Here is a 19,853-nt window from a genome sequence, read left to right as displayed (position 1 = left end):
GCCAAGATCTGTAAACAGCCCAAGTATCTGTCGGTGGATGAGTGGATTAAAAAGCTCTGGTACATATATACAATGAAATACTACACGGCCGGGAAAAAGAAGAACATCTTACCTTTTTTGACAGCATAAATGGACCTGGAGATTATTATGCTAAGTGAAATAAACCAGGCAGAGAAAAAAATGTATCATTTGATCTCACATATATGTGGAATCTAATGAACAAACTGAACTGAGGAACGAAAAAAAGGCAGAGGCAGGGTCACGGACCTGAGGGACAGCAGTCAGAGGGAAGGAGGATGAGGGAATAGGATTAGAGAATGTAAAGGAATTAGTGAAACACAGAGATGTGTGTGTGTGTATCAGAGAGATACAGATAACAGGACAGCAAATCCTAGAGGGAAGGGGTGAGGGAGTTAGGTGGAGGGGGGCAAAAGAGGTATAAAAAGGGAGACGGGAGGGGGTGAGGGAGTTACATTCAGTGGGACACTTGAATCCTTGTAAACATAATTAATAATTAATCATAGTTAAAAAAAAGAAAGACACACACAAGCAACATGAGCTTATCTTTAAAGGTATTTACAAAAGTTTGCCTCTGTTAATGCTGAAATAGCATTCCACAGACAGCTTTAAATTCTAGATAAAATATATATAAAAGTCACTATCAGAAAGCACTGGAAAGAAAACAAAACGAAGTTAAATCCAGTGAAGTGAACAGTCAGTGGAAAAGCAGGGCACTGGATGAATAAGCTCCTTTTTCTAGGAGTTTCACCTGAAGGCAGCAGGACCCAACCAGTGCCTGGTTTGCTAGAACTCAAATAGAAATCAGCAATCATCCTAGCTTAAAGAATCAGATTTTGAAGCTATAGTAGGAGCTGTACAAAGTGAGAAACCCTAGGAAGTAGAGTCACAAAGAGTTCTACTGTTAAACTCTACCCAAATCTGTAGTTGTCCACTTATGTATGAACATAAAAGATGTCTAGCAGCCTAAAAAAACTAAAGATAACAAACAGATGGCCAATAGTCATATGAAAAGATGCTCAATGTCACTAATCATCAAAGAAATGCAAACTAAAACCACAATGAGGTATCACTTCACACCTGTCAGAATGACTATTATTAACAAACAAGTGTTGGTGAGGATGTCAAAGAACGGGAACCCTCCTGCAGTGTTGGTAAAAATGCAGACTGGTGTAGCCACTGTGAAAGACAGTATGGAGAGTCCTCAAAAAATAAAAATAGCACTGCCTTATGACCTAGTGATTCCACTTCTGGGGATATAACCAAAGAAACCCCAAACACCAATTTGAAAGAATATATGCACCCCTATGTTCATTGTAGCTTTATTTACAAGAGCCAAGATTTGGAAGCAACCCAAGTATCCATCAATAAACGAGTGGATTAAAAAAGCAGAGGTATATATATGGAATGAAATATTATTCAGCCATGAAAAAGAATGAAATCTCACCATTTGCGACAATATGGATGAACCTATAGTATTATGCAAAGTGAAATAAGTCAGTCTGAGAAAGACAATTACTATGATTCATTATATGTGCAATCTAAAGAAAAAAACAAAACTGAAATGAACTCATAGATACAAAGAACAAACTGATATCTGCCAGAAGGGAGGGTGGTTGGAGGACTGGGTGGAAAAGGTGAAGGAATTAAGAACTACAAATTGATATCTATCAAATAGTCATGGGGACTTAAAAGTACAGCATAGGGCAGTGGTCCCCAACAGCCGGACTGTGGACTGGTACCAGTCCGTGGGCCATTTGGTACCGGTCTGCAGAGAAAAATAAATAACTTACATTATTTCTGTTTTATTTATATTTAAGTCTGAACGATATCACGTGATACATTTATCCGTCCCACCCTAAAGGCCGGTCCGTGAAAATATTTTCTGACATTAAACTGGTCTGCGGCCCAAAAAAGGTTGGGGACCACTGGCATAGGGAATATAGTTAATAATACTTCACTAACTATGGTGCTAGATATTGGAAATATCGGGAATAACACTTTGTAAAGTATATATGATTTTCTAACTACTATGCTGTACACCTAAAACTAAAACAAAATAATATTGAGCATAATCAGGTGGAGGCACTGGATAGAGCATTAGTCTGGAATGCTAAGAACCTAGGTTCCAAACCCCAAGGTAACAGGCTGAATTTAGCACAGGCTCATCCAACTTAAGTGTGGGGTTGCTGGCCTGAGCGTGGGATCACAGACATGACTCTATGGTTGCTGGCTTGAGCCCAAAGGTCGCTGGCTTGAGCAAGGGGTCACTAGCTCGGCTGGAGCTCCCCAGTCAAGGCACATATGAGAAAGCAATCAATGAACAACAAAGGTGCCACAACTGTGAGTTGATGCTTTTCATTTTTCTCCCTTCCTGTCTGGCCCTGTCTGTACCCCCACTAAAAAAAAGAAAAATATTTAAAAAAATTATATTGAATGTAAACTGTAAGTGAAAAACAAAAAAGAACTAAAGAGAGATTTTAGCCGCTGCCTACTACAGAGGTGACAAAGTTTAGAGTGTGACTTGAGCAAAGTTAACTGGCTAATAAGAGTATCAATCTTCAGAAAAAGACAACAAAATCAATCTGTATAATATATTATTCATGATATCTAAAATAAAATTGCCAGACTTATAAACAATTGGAAAAATTTTACCCAAGTTCAAAGGAATAGGAAATTAATAAAAATCAACCATGAAATGACTCAGATGTTGAAATCTGCAAATAATTTAAAAGCAGCTATTTTAACAATGTTCACAGAAATAAGAACATAATCATAATGAATAAATAATCAGGAAATCAGAGCATAGAAAGAGTAACTGAAAGAGAAACAAAAGAAAATTTTAGAACTGAAAAATAATAATATGATATTAAATAACAAATCACTTGTTGAACTGAATAAAAGATTGGAGCATAAAAAAAATCAAGAAATTTGAAAACGGGTTAAAAAAAAAAAGCATCCAGAATGAAGGAAAAAACAGTCAGAAGTGTAAAAATAAAAATGTCTAAGATGTATGAAATAGTAACCAATATTCCACCATACATGTAATTGGAGTCCCAGAAGATGAGAGAAATCAGACAAGAAAAATACTAACACTATAAAGGTTAAAAACTTTGCAGAACTGATGAAAGGCATCAAAATCTCACATCCAAAAGACTAAAAAATCCTATGAGAAGTATAAATAAAAGGCAAAAATCAACCCCTGAGCACATCAAAAACCAAATGTAAATAGAACTTTGAAAGCAGCCAGCGAAGTACAACAACAAAAAACGAATACAAGAATGATAACCAACTTTTTGCAACCACATCAGTAATCAAATTAATTATAAATGGACTAGACATCACAAATAAAAATAAAAAAACCAACAGATTGCCAGAAGTGATTTACAAAAGTGAGAGCCAAAAATACAGTATTTCTAAGAGATGCAGTTTACATACAAAGGCACAGGTAGGTTGATATAAAAGGACAGAAAAAGATACCATGAAATGAGTAAGCATCGGAAGGCTGAAGTGACTAGACTCAGATAAGATTAAGTAGGGCTCCAGACAGAGTATTACCAGAGATAGACGAAAATTTGATGATAAAGGACTAGTACATCAAGATGACACAGTAACAGAGCTTTAAAATACATGAAGATTGACAGAACAATGATAAAAAAACTCTTAACTAATTTATATAATTCCTTTTTCACCAACTGTCCCACTAATTAATGTCCAGGTAGCATGTCTACTTACTTTCCTACAATTTAGGACAGATCCTCAGTCTCTGACTTACATTACCGTGACAATTACAAATAGTACTAGCTAGTCATTTTGAAGAATGTCCTTTAAATTTATTTAAGTACCTTGTGGGAAAATATTCATCACCTTCCTCATACATTAATTAATTGAAATTCTACAATAAGAGGTATCCGAGGTATCCCTGTTCCTCCATTTATTCATTCAATTATTCATTTGTATCAGTATGAACTAATATTTTATTCTGTACCTTATATTCCACTATTATAATTACTTGCTTCTAAACTTATGTCAGATATGGTGATTGGGAACCCCATACCCTCAAGTTGGCTCCTGTATCCTTTCCAAATGCACCCACCATTTTTTGAGCACTTCCTTACTTTTTAGCACCACGAACTGTTCCAGAGCTCATCTTTGTAGTATCCCTGCCTAAGCCATGGACTCACCACTTCTCCCCAAGAATCCCTGGTTCCTTTGTTTTCTTTCTTTCTCTCTCTATTTTTTTTAGGAATGGTGGTTAGCAACGAAGATCTGGGTACTAGTGTGTCCACGGCTGCTGATATGAACCATTGCTTCTATGCACTTCCCTAGCAAACAGAGCTGGGAAATATATTTATGTATACACACACCTGGTTAATTCTTCTCTACAGCTGCATGGCTCTCCACTGCCTGAATGTACCACAGTTTATACAACCATTCTCCTATATATTGGCATTTAAGTTGTTTCCGATATTGTGCAATTACAAATGATGTTCCAACTGATATTCTTGGGCCTATATATTCTCATATTTCTGGAGGCATATTTTCAAGGTATATTCCTAGATGTGGGATTGAGTCAACAGATAAGTGCATAAAGTTTTGTTACATAATAGCCAAATTCTGTCTTTGACAGGTTGTACCAATTTGCATTCAAAATGCGTAAGAATGCATTTCCCCTCCACAGTGACTTAACATTTTCACCAATGTGATAAGTGAGAAACCATATTCACTGCTGCTCTAATTTGCTTTTCTGAGTTCAAACACTTTTCCATTTGTGTAAGGGCCATTTTTATATATATATTTTTTGTTAAGTGTCTGTTCATGTCTTTTTGCTGCATTTTTCTATTGGGTTTTTACTACTCTGTCCCTCAAATTTTAAGAATTGGTTCTAAATGGAGATATTAGCCCTCTGTGGTCTATGTTGCAAACATATTTTCCCAGTTTCATAGGTGGACTCTGAATTTATGATATATTTTTGCCATGTAGAAATTATTTATTTTTATATTTTTAAAACATTTTTATATAAACTTATGGGTCATTCTTTTTATTTCCTCTGAATTATGAGCAACATTTAGAAAGCCTTTTCCTGTATCAATACTGAAGACAATTTCATATTTTCTTCTGATAGTTGTACAATATTATTTTTTATATTTTGACCCTAATTCATTTGTAGTTTATTCTTGTGAATGGTTTGAGTTATAGGTCTAATTTTATCTTTTTCTAAATGGCTACCAAGTTGTTCCAGAACTCATTTAGGAATAAATCCCCCATAGCCTCAGGAATGTAAGATTATGAGCTTTATTATACATATACTCAATTTCTCTATGTACCCAGATCTATTCCTGGCCTTTCTATGGTATTCCACTGGTCTATTTGTTTATTCACATGACAGTACCATACTTCAAATTACATGGGCTTTATTGTGTGTTTTAATATCTAGTAGAGTTAGTATAACCCATACTTTCCCCAGTGTTATCCTGGCTAATCTAGCCTGTTTTTCCACATTAACTTAATTCCTTTAAAAAGTTTGTTAGTATTTTCTATTGATGTTGTGTTCCATTTATTAATTAACTTAAAGTGAACCAATACTTTTATACTGTTCTTAGTATCTCTTTTAAGTTTACTGTGAAGTATTTCATTACTTTGCTAATATAAAATTTTTTTCTAACATTATGCTAATTATTGTTGTTATAAGCTATTTATGTATGTACATCTAACTGATTTCTCTTGTCTACCTGCATTGGCTGATACATATAGGAGGACAATAATGAGGAATGATGGGAGATGGTGGGCATCTTTGCTTTGCTCTTGATTTTTGTGAAAATGTCTCTAGTACTAGTTTCCCTTAAGTACAATAGTGATTTGGGGACTAAAATAGATTAATTTTATCATAAGAAAGTAACCCTCAATTTCTATGGCCAAGAGTGTTTTCATGGGGAATGAGTATAGAATTTGCCAAAGGCTTCTTCAACACTTATAATAAAAATGGTTTGATTTTACCTTTAGTTCTATTATTATGATGCATAACATTAATAGATTTCTTCATATTCAATCAACCCTACATTCCTAAAATGAATACTACTTGGTCATAGTATATTACAGTATTTGCTTAATGGTGTAATAAATTTTGTTTGCTAATATTTATTTAGTATATTTACACCAATATTCATATATCATATTATCAGTGATATTAGCCTCCATGTTGATTATTTTTTGTACTGTTTTTATCAGTTGCAGATGTCAATGTTAAACTTCTTTCAAAGAGGAATGGGGAAAAACAGTATGATGGTTCCTAAAAATATTAAACACAGAATCACCATATAATCCTGTAATTTACTTTGGAGTATATATCATAAAGAATTAAAAGCAGGGACTCAAACAGATATTTACACTCATTGATAGCAGCAATATTCACAATAGCCAAAAAAAAAAGCCACAACAGGTGTCTATCAACAGATGAATGGATAAACCAAATGTGGTATATATATTATTATTCAGTTTTTAAAAGGAGTAATATTTTGACATATGCTATAACATGGATAGACCTTAAATACTTTATGCTAAGTGAAATAAGCCAGACACAAAAGGACTAACACTATATTAATCTATTTAAAGAAGTACCTAGAGCAGTTAAACTCCTAGATACAGTAAAAATACTGGTTGCTAGGGGCTGGGTGGAAGAAGAAAGAAGGACTTATCACTTAATGGGTTCAGAGTTTAAGTTTGGCATGATTAAAAAAAAATGCTGGAGATGGATGACGGTGATATTTGTACAGTAATGTGAATATAGTATTTAATTCACTAAACTATGTATTTAAAAATATCTAACAAGCTAAAAATTTATGTCACCTGTATTTTACAATTAAAAAAAAGAGGACACCAAAGCACTAAGGCCTGTAGTTAATTTTTAGAATCAGAAATTTTTCTTTTCATTACATTTTTTAAATATACTATAGAATCAGTAAGTGCATAAGGAAGGACTTTATTATCAAACACGTATGTCTCTTAAGGACACATTAAAAAATGTTATAAAGGCCACCCACTCATAAAATAAGGAATTTTCTTGTTTTATTTATCATTTTCAATGCTCTGGAATAATCTATAGATTCTGTAGTGCACTACTTAATATTCTCTATTTCTATTTACAGAATTTATCTTTGTAATACCTTTCTAACTCTAATAAAAATTGATTTTGCTAATCTGTAATTCTCTGGAAAATAGTCTATTTAAGTTTTCAAATTTATTTGCATAGAGTTCTGCTAAGTGCTCTCCTATGACTATTAACTTCTTCCATTTTCAAGGTTATATTTCTTTGTGTATAGGTACTTTATGTCTCTTATTCCCTTGATCAAGTTACCTTGTGGTTTATTTCATTAAATATTTTTCAGAATACTAAAAGTTGTGACCTAGTAATTAGGCCTTCTGTTTTTCTCTCCTTTCACATTATAAATCTCTTTTAAAAAACTTTTTTCCTTGCTCACAATATTGTTAGTTTTCCTTACATTGCTTTCTGTTTTGTTAACATATTCCTCCCCCTGAATCATCTTTGAATTCCTGGAATAAACCCTATACAGTCATGACACACTGTATCTTTAAGTATCAGCTGGAATTTATTTTTCTTTATAATTTTTGGATATGATATACATAAATGAAACCAGTCTACAGTGTTTCAGTAGTGAACTATTGCTGGATAGTTATAAGACAATATTAAAAACGAAACTAATAATTCTTATAAAGTGTTATTCATAACATTATTTGTAACTATCCCTCAAGGAAGAATAAATTAGTTATAGTACATGTATTTGAACGGATATAATATAGCTCCACATGTACGGGTATGGAAGAATTTCCAAAATATAATACTGTTAAAAAATTTTAAAGGAAGGTCAAGAGTACATTTCTTCAATAAAATAAAGAAAAACACATGTATGTGCAAACATACATATGGATCGTTTTTCTGGAAGGATATGAAAAACCCTGGTAACACTGGTGGCTTTCAGTAGTAGGTAGCTAGGGGAAAATGAGGAAGGAAGATACTTTACTATGTATTCTTTCAGGCACTTTTTAAAACTAAGTAACGTTTTGGTTCCAGTTAAAATGGCAGCGTAGGTAAATGCAGTGCTCAAATCCTCTTATAACCATATCAAAATCACAACTAAATTACAGAGCAACCATCATTGAGAACTGCCTAAAATCTAGCTGAATAGAAGTCCTACAACTAAAGATACAAAAGAAATTACATCAAGACTGAGCCAGTAGATAGGCACCAATATCTGAGTCTCAGTCAACTTGGCTAACACACTTTGCCCCACCTTGGTGATTCTGAGACTCCACCCCACCCAAATTGTGGGTCCAACCCAAACTGTTTCCATTGGCTTTTCGACATGAAAAGCCTGTTTTAGCTTGTGCTTCAGACTTTCCTAAAATCTCAAATAAGCAGCATCTGGCCTCAGTGTACTGTGGACCTCTCCAAGTGACTCCAGTCCCAGCACTAGCAGCAGCCGTCCTTGGTTCACGGCTTGCCCTCTCCTGGGCACCTCCAAACCAATACAAGTAACAGCCATCTGCAGATGGCTTTGTAGCTCATGCCAGCTGGCCCCAGGCAGGGGCTAGGTGGAGGCTGACCTTGGCCTGCACGTCCTGGAAGACCCCTGAGGAGACAGGACACCCAGTGGACAGTTTCAGACCACATAAAAGCACCATCCAACCTCCTCCAAAAGAGCCACACACAAGGGGCAGACTTATCGGGACTCAGAGCCCCAACATTCACACAACATTCACATTAAGAGTATTACATGAGATGTTAGAGGGTCTGTCTTTAGGAAGATTAAGAAAAAAAAGATCAGAAATAAATATAAAATGGCAATAAATACATATCTATCAACAATAAATCTAAAAATCAAAATAAACAAAACAAGTAGAATAGAAACATTCAGAAACAGAACATTTTGATGGTTGATAGATGGGAAGAGGGGTTGGGGGAGGATGAGTGAAAAAAGTGAAGATATTAAGAAGTACAAATTGGTAGTTACAGATAGTCATGGGGATGTAAAATACCATATAGGGAATATAGTCAATAATAGTGTAATAACTATGATGTCAGATGGGTATGAGATTTATCAGGGTGACCACTTAGTAAGTTATATAATGTCTAATCACTGGGTTGTACACCTGAAACTAGTATTGTATCTCAACTATAATTGAAAAATAAAAAATTATTTAAAGTAAAAAACGGGGGGACATTTTAAGAACAAAATTAAAAGAAAAAGTCTATATCTTTAATCTCTAAAGACTAATAAGAACTTAGAAGGTGAACTGTTCAAGTTATTTCACTAAAATCAAGGGAAGAAAAAAAAGGCCACTCAATACTAGCATTACTATTAGAAAAAAATGGTTCTGGAGGTCTGTAACGCCAGGAGCTGCCATAGTGGCAATTCACATGCAGGTTCCCACTGGATTCGGACAGTGGGTAAAGAAACAAAGGAGCCAAAAACTGGTGAGCCATCATCTTTAATCCTAGCTTGTACCCGGCGGGCATTAAAAACACACACTGGGCTCCAAAACCCACTCATTCAGTGCTCACAAAGCTACTGACTTATCCGAGTTTCCTAGAATCAAAGGTTTCTAGCTCACCAGACTTATTCACCTCTGTTCCCCATCTCCTTCCTTCTCCCTGCACAAACTACTGGCTTCTTACTCAACACTCCGCCATCTTGGCTGCTTCACCTGGCCTCCTCCATGTGGCCTTTCTCTGCTCTCTCTTCTCTCTGTTCGAATGTTAATCTCAGGAACCAAGAGAGCAAGCTCCCATTCTGCCCCCATTTTATAGTGTGGAAATCCAAACCTTTAATCCAATATATAAAATAGGGAAGTGTCTAATATCACACAAAGTCACTTATCTGGGGCATGATGGGATTGTACCACCCTACATCAAAAAGGGTGGGAAAGGCTTAGTCCTAAAACCAAGCCCCAGGCTACAAAGATCCTGCCTGCCCACAGCCCGCCCCCAACACACATTATCACCTGAGCGACCAGCTTCTGTGTGGGCAGCGCCATCTTTAACAAAGTGAGTATAATATATTTTATCTGCCCAACAAGGTCTCAGCTAATAATATGGGAAAGGTAAATTACCTAATTGATATAAATGTCCAATAATAATTCAAATCTATTTTCTTGGAGATATGACATTATACAGAGAAACACAAGTTATCTTTAAAGATGGTATGATGATATACTTAGAAAAACCTTTAAGAACCTAACTTTCTAAATCTACTACAAATGGGTAAGTGGGGGCAGAGGATATCCCATTAAAACTACCCAAGCCTAAATAGAACTATATATATAATCCAGAAATTCTACTCGATATTTTTTCAAAGGAAACAAATCTATTATCTCAGAGAGAGAGATCAATATGCCCATGTTCACTGAAGCATTATTCACAATATCCAAAGTGTGGAAACCACGTAGGTGTCTGTCAAAAGATGGATCAAGAACATGTGATATATAAATACTATGGAAGAGTACTTCAGCTTCAAAACAGAAGGAAATCCTGCCATTTCCTACCACACAGATGAACCTGGAAGGCATTATGTTAAGTGAAATAAACCAGACAGAGAAAGACAAATACCCTATAGTGTCACTTATATGTGCATTCTTTAAAGAAAAAAAAGTGTGTGGGGGGGGGAAAGAGGGGTTAAACATAAAAACAAAGAGTAGAAAAGTAGCTGCCAGGAGGTGAGGGTAGGGGCAACAGAGAAAGTTGATAAAGGGCTATCATCTTTCAAGTTACAAGATGAGTAAGGTCTGGGGGTCTAATGTAAAACATGACAACTACAGTTGGTAACAGTGTATTGTACAATTGAAATTTGCTGTAAAAACAGAACTTAAATGTTCTTACCCAAAGGGGAGGGAGGTGATTAAATGAGAAGTGAAGGATGTGCTAATGTGCTAATTAACTCAATGGGGGAGAAGAAGGTTCTTTCACAATATATACAGGTATCAAACCATCATGCTCCACACTTTTTAAGCCGTACATCATCTCCACCTCTACAAAAGGCTTCCTTTTGTCTTTCTAATACAGTATTATAAGATCAACAGCACAAAGTTGTTATACTTGCTAACACTTTATTAAAATGAACCAGCAAAACAAACCTCCCACCATACACACCTACACAAACTACCATCAGCCAGAACTGATTATATCACTGGAGCCTCTCCATTCAGGACTCAGTCCAAACAGCTAAATGGGCGGCCTTTACCAATCTACTAAAAGAAGTATCCCATCACTTTGCAGTTTTAATTATGTTCTTACTGTTTCATACTGTGAAGCCAAGGTGGGAGTAGAGTCCTACGGGTTTGTGAAATACTGTATTCTTTTTCTACGCTGATTATCAGGAAGACTTCTTCCTATATAAGACAAATTCCCTTGAACTATGTGGTTACCTAGCACTAGCCACTAATCACATATGGCTTGACTAGTTAAATTTATATTTTAAAACTCTATATTCATAAATAAAGTCTGTTGGTATGAGTCAACTGAAGAATAAAAAGTAACTTTCTACAGGTAGGTAGGCCTTTGCTTCACTTCATTTTTTCACTTGAAAACTAACATCCCTGTTATAACCACTGAGTAGAGATTTTTCAATCCAATAGTGCAGGGGTCGGGAACCTTTTTGGCTGAGAATCATGATCATGAACACTACATATTTTAAAATGTAATTCCGTGAGAGCCATACAAAGACCCGTGTACGTTACGCATTATCCAATAAAAATTTGTTGTCCTGGAGGACAGCTGTGATTGGCTCCAGCCACCCGCAACCATGAACATAAGCAGTAGGAAATGAATGGATTGTAGGCCTGACCTGTGGTGGCACAGTGGATAAAGCGTCAACCTGGAAATGCTGAGGTCGCCGGTTCGAAACCCTGGGCTTGCCTGGTCAAGGCACATATGGGAGTTGATGCTTCCAGCTCCTCCCCACCTTCTCTCTCTGTCTCTCCTCTCTCTCTCCCTCTCTGTCTCTCTCTCTCCCTTTCTCTCTCCTCTCTAAAATGAATTAAAAAAAATTTAAAAAATGGATTGTAATACATGAGAATGTTTAGTATTTTTTTTTTTCATTTTTTTTTTTTTTTTTTTTTTTTTCCTGAAGCTGGAAACAGGGAGAGACAGTCAGACAGACTCCCGCATGCGCCCGACCGGGATCCACCCGGCACGCCCACCAGGGGGCGACGCTCTGCCCACCAGGGGGCGATGCTCTGCCCATCCTGGGCGTCGCCATGTTGCGACCCTCCTGGGTGTCGCCATATTGCGACCAGAGCCACTCTAGCGCCTGGGGCAGAGGCCACAGAGCCATCCCCAGCGCCCGGGCCATCTTTTGCTCCAATGGAGCCTTGGCTGCGGGAGGGGAAGAGAGAGACAGAGAGGAAGGCGCGGCGGAGGGGTGGAGAAGCAAATGGGCGCTTCTCCTATGTGCCCTGGCCGGAAATCGAACCCGGGTCCTCCGCACGCTAGGCCGACGCTCTATCGCTGAGCCAACCGGCCAGGGCGAGAATGTTTTATATTTTTAACGTTATTTTTTTTTATTAACGATTTGTCTGAGAGCCAGGTGCAGCCATCAAAAGAGCCACATCTGGCTCGCAAGCCACGCGTTCCCGACCCTTACTATAGTGTCACCTAATTATTATAATATATACACTGCTTAGAATGCATTTTGTTCCATTTTATTTGATCTTAATAGGCACTAAAATTTATCAAATTAAAAAAACCACATTACCTTCACAAGCTTAAAAATTAACACCAACAGGCCCTGGCCGGTTGGCTCAGTGGTAGAACGTCGGCCTGACATGCAGGTTCGATTCCCGGTCAGGGCACACAGGAGAAGCGCCCATCTGCTTCTCCACCCCTCCCCGTCTCCTTCCTCTCTGTCTCTCTCTCTCTCTTCCTCTCCCACAGCCAAGGCTTCATTGGAGCAAAGTTGGCCTGGGCGCTGAGGATGGCTCTGTGGCCTCTGCCTCAGGCGCTAGAATGGCTCTGGTTGCAACAAAGCAAGACCCCAGATGGGCAGAGCATCGCCCCCTGGTGGGCATGCTGGGTGGATCCCGGTCGGGCACATGCGGGAGTCTATCTCACTGCCTCCCCGTTTCCAGTTTCAGAAAAATACAAAAAAAAAAAAAAAATTTAACACCAACAGACAACTTCTCATCAGAAAAAAAGAAACCCAAAAGACATTGAAATATAAATTTCAAAGTGGTCAAATAAAACAGAATTACACTTCCAGCTAAAACATTTATTGAGAATAAGGTGAGAAAATTTCTGCTTCAGCTAGTGACAGGTCAATGACCTCATACTAAAAAAGCTGGAAAAAAATCAGAATACATCCTTTGAAGGCAGCAGAAAGCTTCCGAGGTAATGAGAACAGGAGCTAAGACTCAAGGGAAAGAACTTTGGAGAGGAAGTTGATTGCTGTAGCTGCTTTCACAATAGGGCCTTTGCTGATTCTGTAAAAATCAGTAGTTGAGAGCAAGCTGGGATTAGCTTTGGTAGGTAAAGAATGTCCACAACATGTGTGTAATTTGCACATGAATCTTCTCAAGGTAGATAAAATCCTTAGAATAGCAGGGTATCCAAACCTGTGTATGCATCAATTCTGATTCAGTCAACGTGCGTGTGTACACGTGTCTGGGGGGGGGGGGTGGTGATGGTGAGTGGGGATGCTGGTGGTGCTGGTGCTGGTGGTGGTGGTGGTGGTGGGGTTGCAGGTGCTGGTGCTGGTGGTGGTAACAGTGGTGGTGATGAGGGTGCTGGTGGAGGTGGAGGTGGTGGTAGAGGAGGAAGAGGAAGTGCTGGTGGTTAAGGAGGTGGAAGAGGAGATGGAGGAGGAGGAGGAACGTGAGGAGGAGGAGGAGGAGGAAGAGGAAATGTCCAGGTATCTGATGTTAATTTTTTTAGAGCACCCCAATGTTGACTCTTAAACAAAATAGACCTCACAAATTATGTACAAACATAACTATTTTTCCCTGAAAAGCTGTTATAAAATTTATGTTTGGGGTAAACTATGATTACCTAATACAGTGGTCCCTCGTCTATCATGGGGGTTAGGGTTCCAGAGCCCCCTGCCATAGGCGAAAATCCACAAAGTAGAGACCTTATATTTATTTTATTATTTATATATGTTTTAAGGCTTTATAATCCCTCCCTACACTCTTCATAAACCTTTCCACAGTTATTAACCTTTCCCACACTCTAATAAAACACTTCCTATGCTCTTAAATACATTCTAAATAATTATAATATATAAAAATACTTATATATCACAAAATCCCACAATACAGCGAAAAATCCGTGACACAAAATTAGATATATTCAATTTTAAAATCCGCGATACAGTGAGATCATGAAAAGTGAACCGTGATATGGCGAAGGACGACTGTACTTAGGCTCAAACCAACTTGTGCCTGATTTTCCATACTTCCTAGGGTAAATGTCTGTTATACCTTTTATTGTACAAATAAGTACAATCTGCCATACACAAACACAATGCTCTAAAATTAAACTGAAAAGACTATTTTAAATTAGCACCATAAAAGTAGTGATAATGACATCAAAACTTGACTCTAAATGTCTTTCAAATGGTGACACACAGAAAGGATATTTCAATCTTAAGAAAAGTTGAAACTAAAAATAATGCATTATAACAACCACCTATAAACATTTTGAAAAGAAAACTAAGAACTGCACACAAGCCTGACCAGGCGGTGGCACAGTGGATAGAGTGTCAGACTGGGATGCGGAAGACCCAGGGTCTGGATAGAGCGTCGGACTGGGATGCGGAAGACCCAGGGTCAAGACCCCGCGGTTGCCAGCTTGAGCGTGGGCTCAGCTGGTTTGAGCAAAAAGCCCACCAGCTTGAACCCAAGGTCACTGGCTCCAGCAAGGGGTCACTCGGTCTGCTGGAAGTCCACGGTCAAGGCACATATGAGAAAGCAATCAATGAACAACTAAGGTGTTGCAACGCGCAATGAAAAACTAATGATTGATGCTTCTCATCTCCGTTCCTGTCTGTCTGTCCCTGCCTATCCCTCTCTTGACTCACTCTCTGTCTCTGAAATAAATAAATAAATAAATAAATAAATAAATAAATAAATAAATAAATTGCATAACAAGAATAAGAGAAATCTTAAATATAGCCATTAAAGCCCGCAGACATTCAGGTTTAGAAGCAGATCATATTATATGAAATTTCTTTGTACAGAGCAAGTACTCTGTGTAATAACTACTTCACTGACCAAAATCTCGACCACATTTACTAAATTTAAAATGTATTAAGAGGTAAAACTCAGAAATCCATTAAATTATCTGATATCATTTAAAACAACATGAGTAATCACTTCTGTATTAAGTTAAAACACTTACCTGGGTTTCATATAAGTGGGCAATGTGAAACTGAACTGCAAAGATGATGGAAAATAGAAATCAATACACAGGCATTTGGGGTAAATTAAGAATATAAAATGTAAAACATCAACACAATCTATAATATCTATACTATAGGCAAGTAATAATGGAAAATAACTTATTTTTAATAAAATAGAATATACAAACAAATATGCACAAACATGATGAGAAACCACATGTATTCACTGTTGGTCATTATCAAATTGTGTCAGTGTAATTATTAAAATTATTATTAAGGTCTATAGCAAGTAAATATAATTGTTTTTATTTCTCTCAATTAGTTTAGATTCAATATTATTTTGTATTAGTTTCAGTGAGTATACTTTTCACAAAGTTCAAATCGGCCATATAAGCAAATAGAGAAAACTTCTATGATCTATAAATTTCAAAATATAGTATTTAAAAACTGAGTTATAGGTAAAAAATACAATAATGTAAAGTCACTATTTGTAAAAAAAAATACATTAAAACAAAAAGGCCTCTAACATTTTTCTTATACTGTATGACATATCAGCAACATATGTATATAAAGAAGTCACAGCAAGGATGACACTAGTAATAACAGAGGAAATTAGTTGTTGCATTTCTCTATCAATTCTTCAGAATTACTTCTTTTAAAAAGTCAAACCACTTGTAAGGCAAAAATAATCAACAGAACCAGGATTAACAAATATGCCTTAAAAATCAAATAAAAATATATGTCAGTTTTTATTTTCAGCTCCTCCTGACACTGCACCATAAAAGATTCAATGAAAGCAACAATGAACAAGGAATCAAGGCTGGATTCTAACTACTTTAATACTAATTTTCATTTTTTAATGACAATGTTCTATCCACCTGAATTTCATAACTGGATTTCAAGGAGTGTAGGAGCCTTACAAAATTATATGCATATTTATGTGTATCTTTAAAAGATTCAGAGCTATAATCAACTTCTTATTGGAGAGTTCACCATGAACTGATTCCTGTAACTCTAAGATTTACCTGAAAGGTGTATGAAAAAAGGAGATTATGAAGATTATGATTCAGTGAGAGCCTAGGGCAAAGCCTGGAAAAGTACCATTTTATTCAGTCCTGCAAGGGATTCTGATACCTATTCCCTAGACCACTGGTAGTCAACCTAGTCCCTACCGCCCACTAGTGAGCATTCCAGCTTTCATGGTGGGCGGTAGCGGAGCAACCAAAGTATAAATAAAAAGATTTAACTATAGTAAGTTGTTTTATAAAGATTTATTCTGCCAAACTTAGTGTAACTCTGCTTTATAAATTTTATAAAGTAAAGTTACTACCCTACTTTATAAATTACCATTACTGGGAAACCAGTGGGCGGTTAGAAAATTTTACTACCCACAGTGATAAAAAAGTGGGCGGAAGATATAAAAAGGTTGACTACCCCTGCCCTAGACCATTTACCACATGGAAACAGTTGATCTAAAAGACCATGAAGATCAAAACAAACAAAATATATAATGAACTTTAAAAATAATACTACTTTTGGATCAAAAGTAAAAGTACAACGTAACTCCATAAACAATCATTAAATATCACATTAAATACAACTAATCAGAGTTGAAGCAAAATAAAAATCTTTAGAAGATTAAAATCAGTTTTGTGAAAAACACACAAGAATAAAAATAAAAGTTCCACATACAGGTAGTGCTCGACTTACAACCACAATTGGTTCTGACAGACCGGTTGTAACACAATTTGGTCGTAAATTGAGTAGGCTATATGCACAGTACTGTGAAATGATGTTATAAAAATCTTTAAGTCATATTTTATCATAATTTTCTATCATTATTGTTATATATCATAATTTTCTTTGTTCATTTTATGCCATTTGTGTCATCTCTATGCCATTTTGTTTCTTATTTTTATATTCGTCAGGTTTAAGTAAAACACTGCATTACCCGTACAACTGGTTTAGTATTTGCAAAACGTACAAAATTACAAAATACAGGTTAATACAAAAATACAAAATACAGGTGTAAAAATACCACAGGAAACATTTTCCCAATTGCAAAACATATCAAAATATATAAACATGTACGAAACATTTTATTGGCCAGCACTGTCGAACGCCCAGCTTGGCAACGCTTGTGCTGCCAGACGCGGAGCAGTCGTGGCTAGTGATTGTGGTTGTAAAGTTGAATGGTCATAAGTTGCATAGGTCATAAGTCAATCAATACCTGTATGTAAATATCCCTTTCACCTACACCAGTTGAAGGCTTTCCTTATTCACCACTCGCCTTTTCCAAAATAGCTCTCCTGGAGTTCCAGTCCAAATCTCACCTATTACATCACCAGAGGGAGACTGGGCTACAGGTTAAGGCAGTGGTTCTCAAAGTGTGCACCAAGGAGCACTGGTGCGCCCTAGAAGATTTCCAGGTGCGCCCTATGGTATTCCAGAGAAATATGTGCCTTTTGGGGACCAAAAAACCAACAGGGTTTTTGGAGTTTAGATTTTTGAGGGACAAAGGTGTTGGGAATTGGCTGTAAGATGACAGTCTGTCCAATTCCCCACCTCACTTGCCTGACTAGGTTGCAAAAAGTTGTTAAGCTGTGGTGCTGGATTGTTTACACTACCCCACATAGTCCCCGGAAAGACTGGAGGCAAGTTTCTTCTATCCTTTGTTTGGTGTCAAGTTAAGATGATATGTATGGTGGGGGTTTTCTGCACTCAACACAAGAGTAAAAATAGAGGAATTCTTCAATGTATTGGAGGAAATGAGAGTTTGCCTTTCAAATATATGCCCAAACACTGAAGAAATCGCTAGGACACATCAGGCTCATGTTTCTCATAAACACAAGAATGAAAAAACTTAACACATTCGTTCTAGGACCTGCCAAATTTACTAAATCTTACTAAGAATGTATCTATATATATAAAAAGATAACTTTTTTGTCATTTTTTTTTATTTTTTAACCCCTTTCTTACGAATTCAAAAAAGTATAACTCAAAAAATGTAACATAAAAATGTTTTTTAATGTCAGAATAAATTTAATTTTGTCATATGTATTTCATTTAATTATCGTAAAACCACGCTTGGACTTTATATTTTTTCTTTGCTATTCGACTTAATTATTATAACTTATTTCTCGAAATTTGTATATAGTGTGCCTACAATTACTTGTAAGATTTTAAATGCACCCCAAACTTCAAAAAGTTTGAGAAACAGTGGGTTAAGGGAATGTGGAAGAGATGAAAAATCTATGCCCACTTTCCCCAATCATCTTACTCCTCTAAAAATAGGTAACAAGGAAGAAAAGATCAGCAGGCAGCTGGCACCCTACTACAACCCCAAATTTCCACCAGGCTTACTGTATGCCTATGTCAAGGGCTTCCTTATTCCATGAGTTGCAAAATCCATTGTAATTTTTTTGTAGTTTAAATTCTTAAACGTCTTTAAGTAGAACATAACCATACACCTAAGAAAAAGACTCACTTGGCCAAGTCTCAACTAGCAGTAGAAATGTTTAACAAATATTGCCATAAAAGGTTCTGAAATTAATATATTATTTTTTAATGAAGAAAATGTTTAAAACTCTAAGATACAATTTTATCCCAAGGGACAATCATAATGAAAAGTCCCACATCATCATGATTCTACTTCTCAAAATATGAACTGCAATTAACCCCTTCTAAACAGCTGTTGAAGCAAGTGTATCTACTTATTTTTTTAATTTTATTTACTGACTGATTCGGGGGGGGGGGGGCAGGATGGGAGAGACAGAAAGAGAGAGAAAGAAACATCAATTTGTTGCTCCACCTATTTATGTATTCACTGGTTGGTTCTTGTATGTGCCCAGATCAGGAATCGAATTTGCAACCTTGGAATACCAGCATGACACTTTAACCAAATTAACTACCCTGCCAGAGTTCTAATTACTTTTTAATTGTATAAATGAATTATGCCACAAAACACAAATCTCTTATATAGACTTTTATAAAAGTTCACATTACTTTCTATTATCTTCTGATTTTTGCAGTATCACAAGGCAACATGCAGATTTCATATAGTCAAGGTCTGCGGCATGTACAATAGGTGATGACATAAAAAATTCAAAGAGAAACTACGTTTTACAAAGACAAAGAGCCTGGTGTAGAAACAGTAATAACATCTGGCTCAAGGTAGGTAGTCTACATTGCTCTGCAAGACATCAGCCACTATCACAGTTTTCAAATAATCTTGAAGATTGTCTAAAATTACCCAAATCAGTTTAACTATAATGGACTAATGTCCTTAAATAAAGCACATGTCCTACCATTACAGTGACCAATCTTTTAGGCACTCAAAATTCTGAATGTGGGGAAACTCCCCAGTCCTGGGCAAAGTAGGACTTTGGTCACCTTCCCTCCTATTTACCTTTTCAATAATGAACAAGA

At 36.5% G+C, this 19,853-nt stretch overlaps 1 protein-coding gene across 3 annotated transcripts in view; it reads right to left on the bottom strand.

The window, feature by feature from the left end:
• KDM6A (lysine demethylase 6A) overlaps nucleotides 1-19,853 on the bottom strand; it is a 250,028-nt gene that overhangs the window by 78,338 nt on the left and 151,837 nt on the right. For all 3 annotated transcript variants that reach the window (XM_066250321.1, XM_066250322.1, XM_066250323.1), the window contains exon 8: nucleotides 15,425-15,459. In XM_066250321.1, the coding sequence (XP_066106418.1) occupies nucleotides 15,425-15,459 (35 nt within the window). The remainder of the gene's footprint in view (nucleotides 1-15,424; nucleotides 15,460-19,853) is intronic.

Source organism: Saccopteryx bilineata, chromosome X (assembly GCF_036850765.1).
Source record: "Saccopteryx bilineata isolate mSacBil1 chromosome X, mSacBil1_pri_phased_curated, whole genome shotgun sequence".
Lineage (NCBI taxonomy): Eukaryota > Metazoa > Chordata > Mammalia > Chiroptera > Emballonuridae > Saccopteryx > Saccopteryx bilineata.
This window is presented reverse-complemented; position numbering and strand designations above follow the sequence as displayed.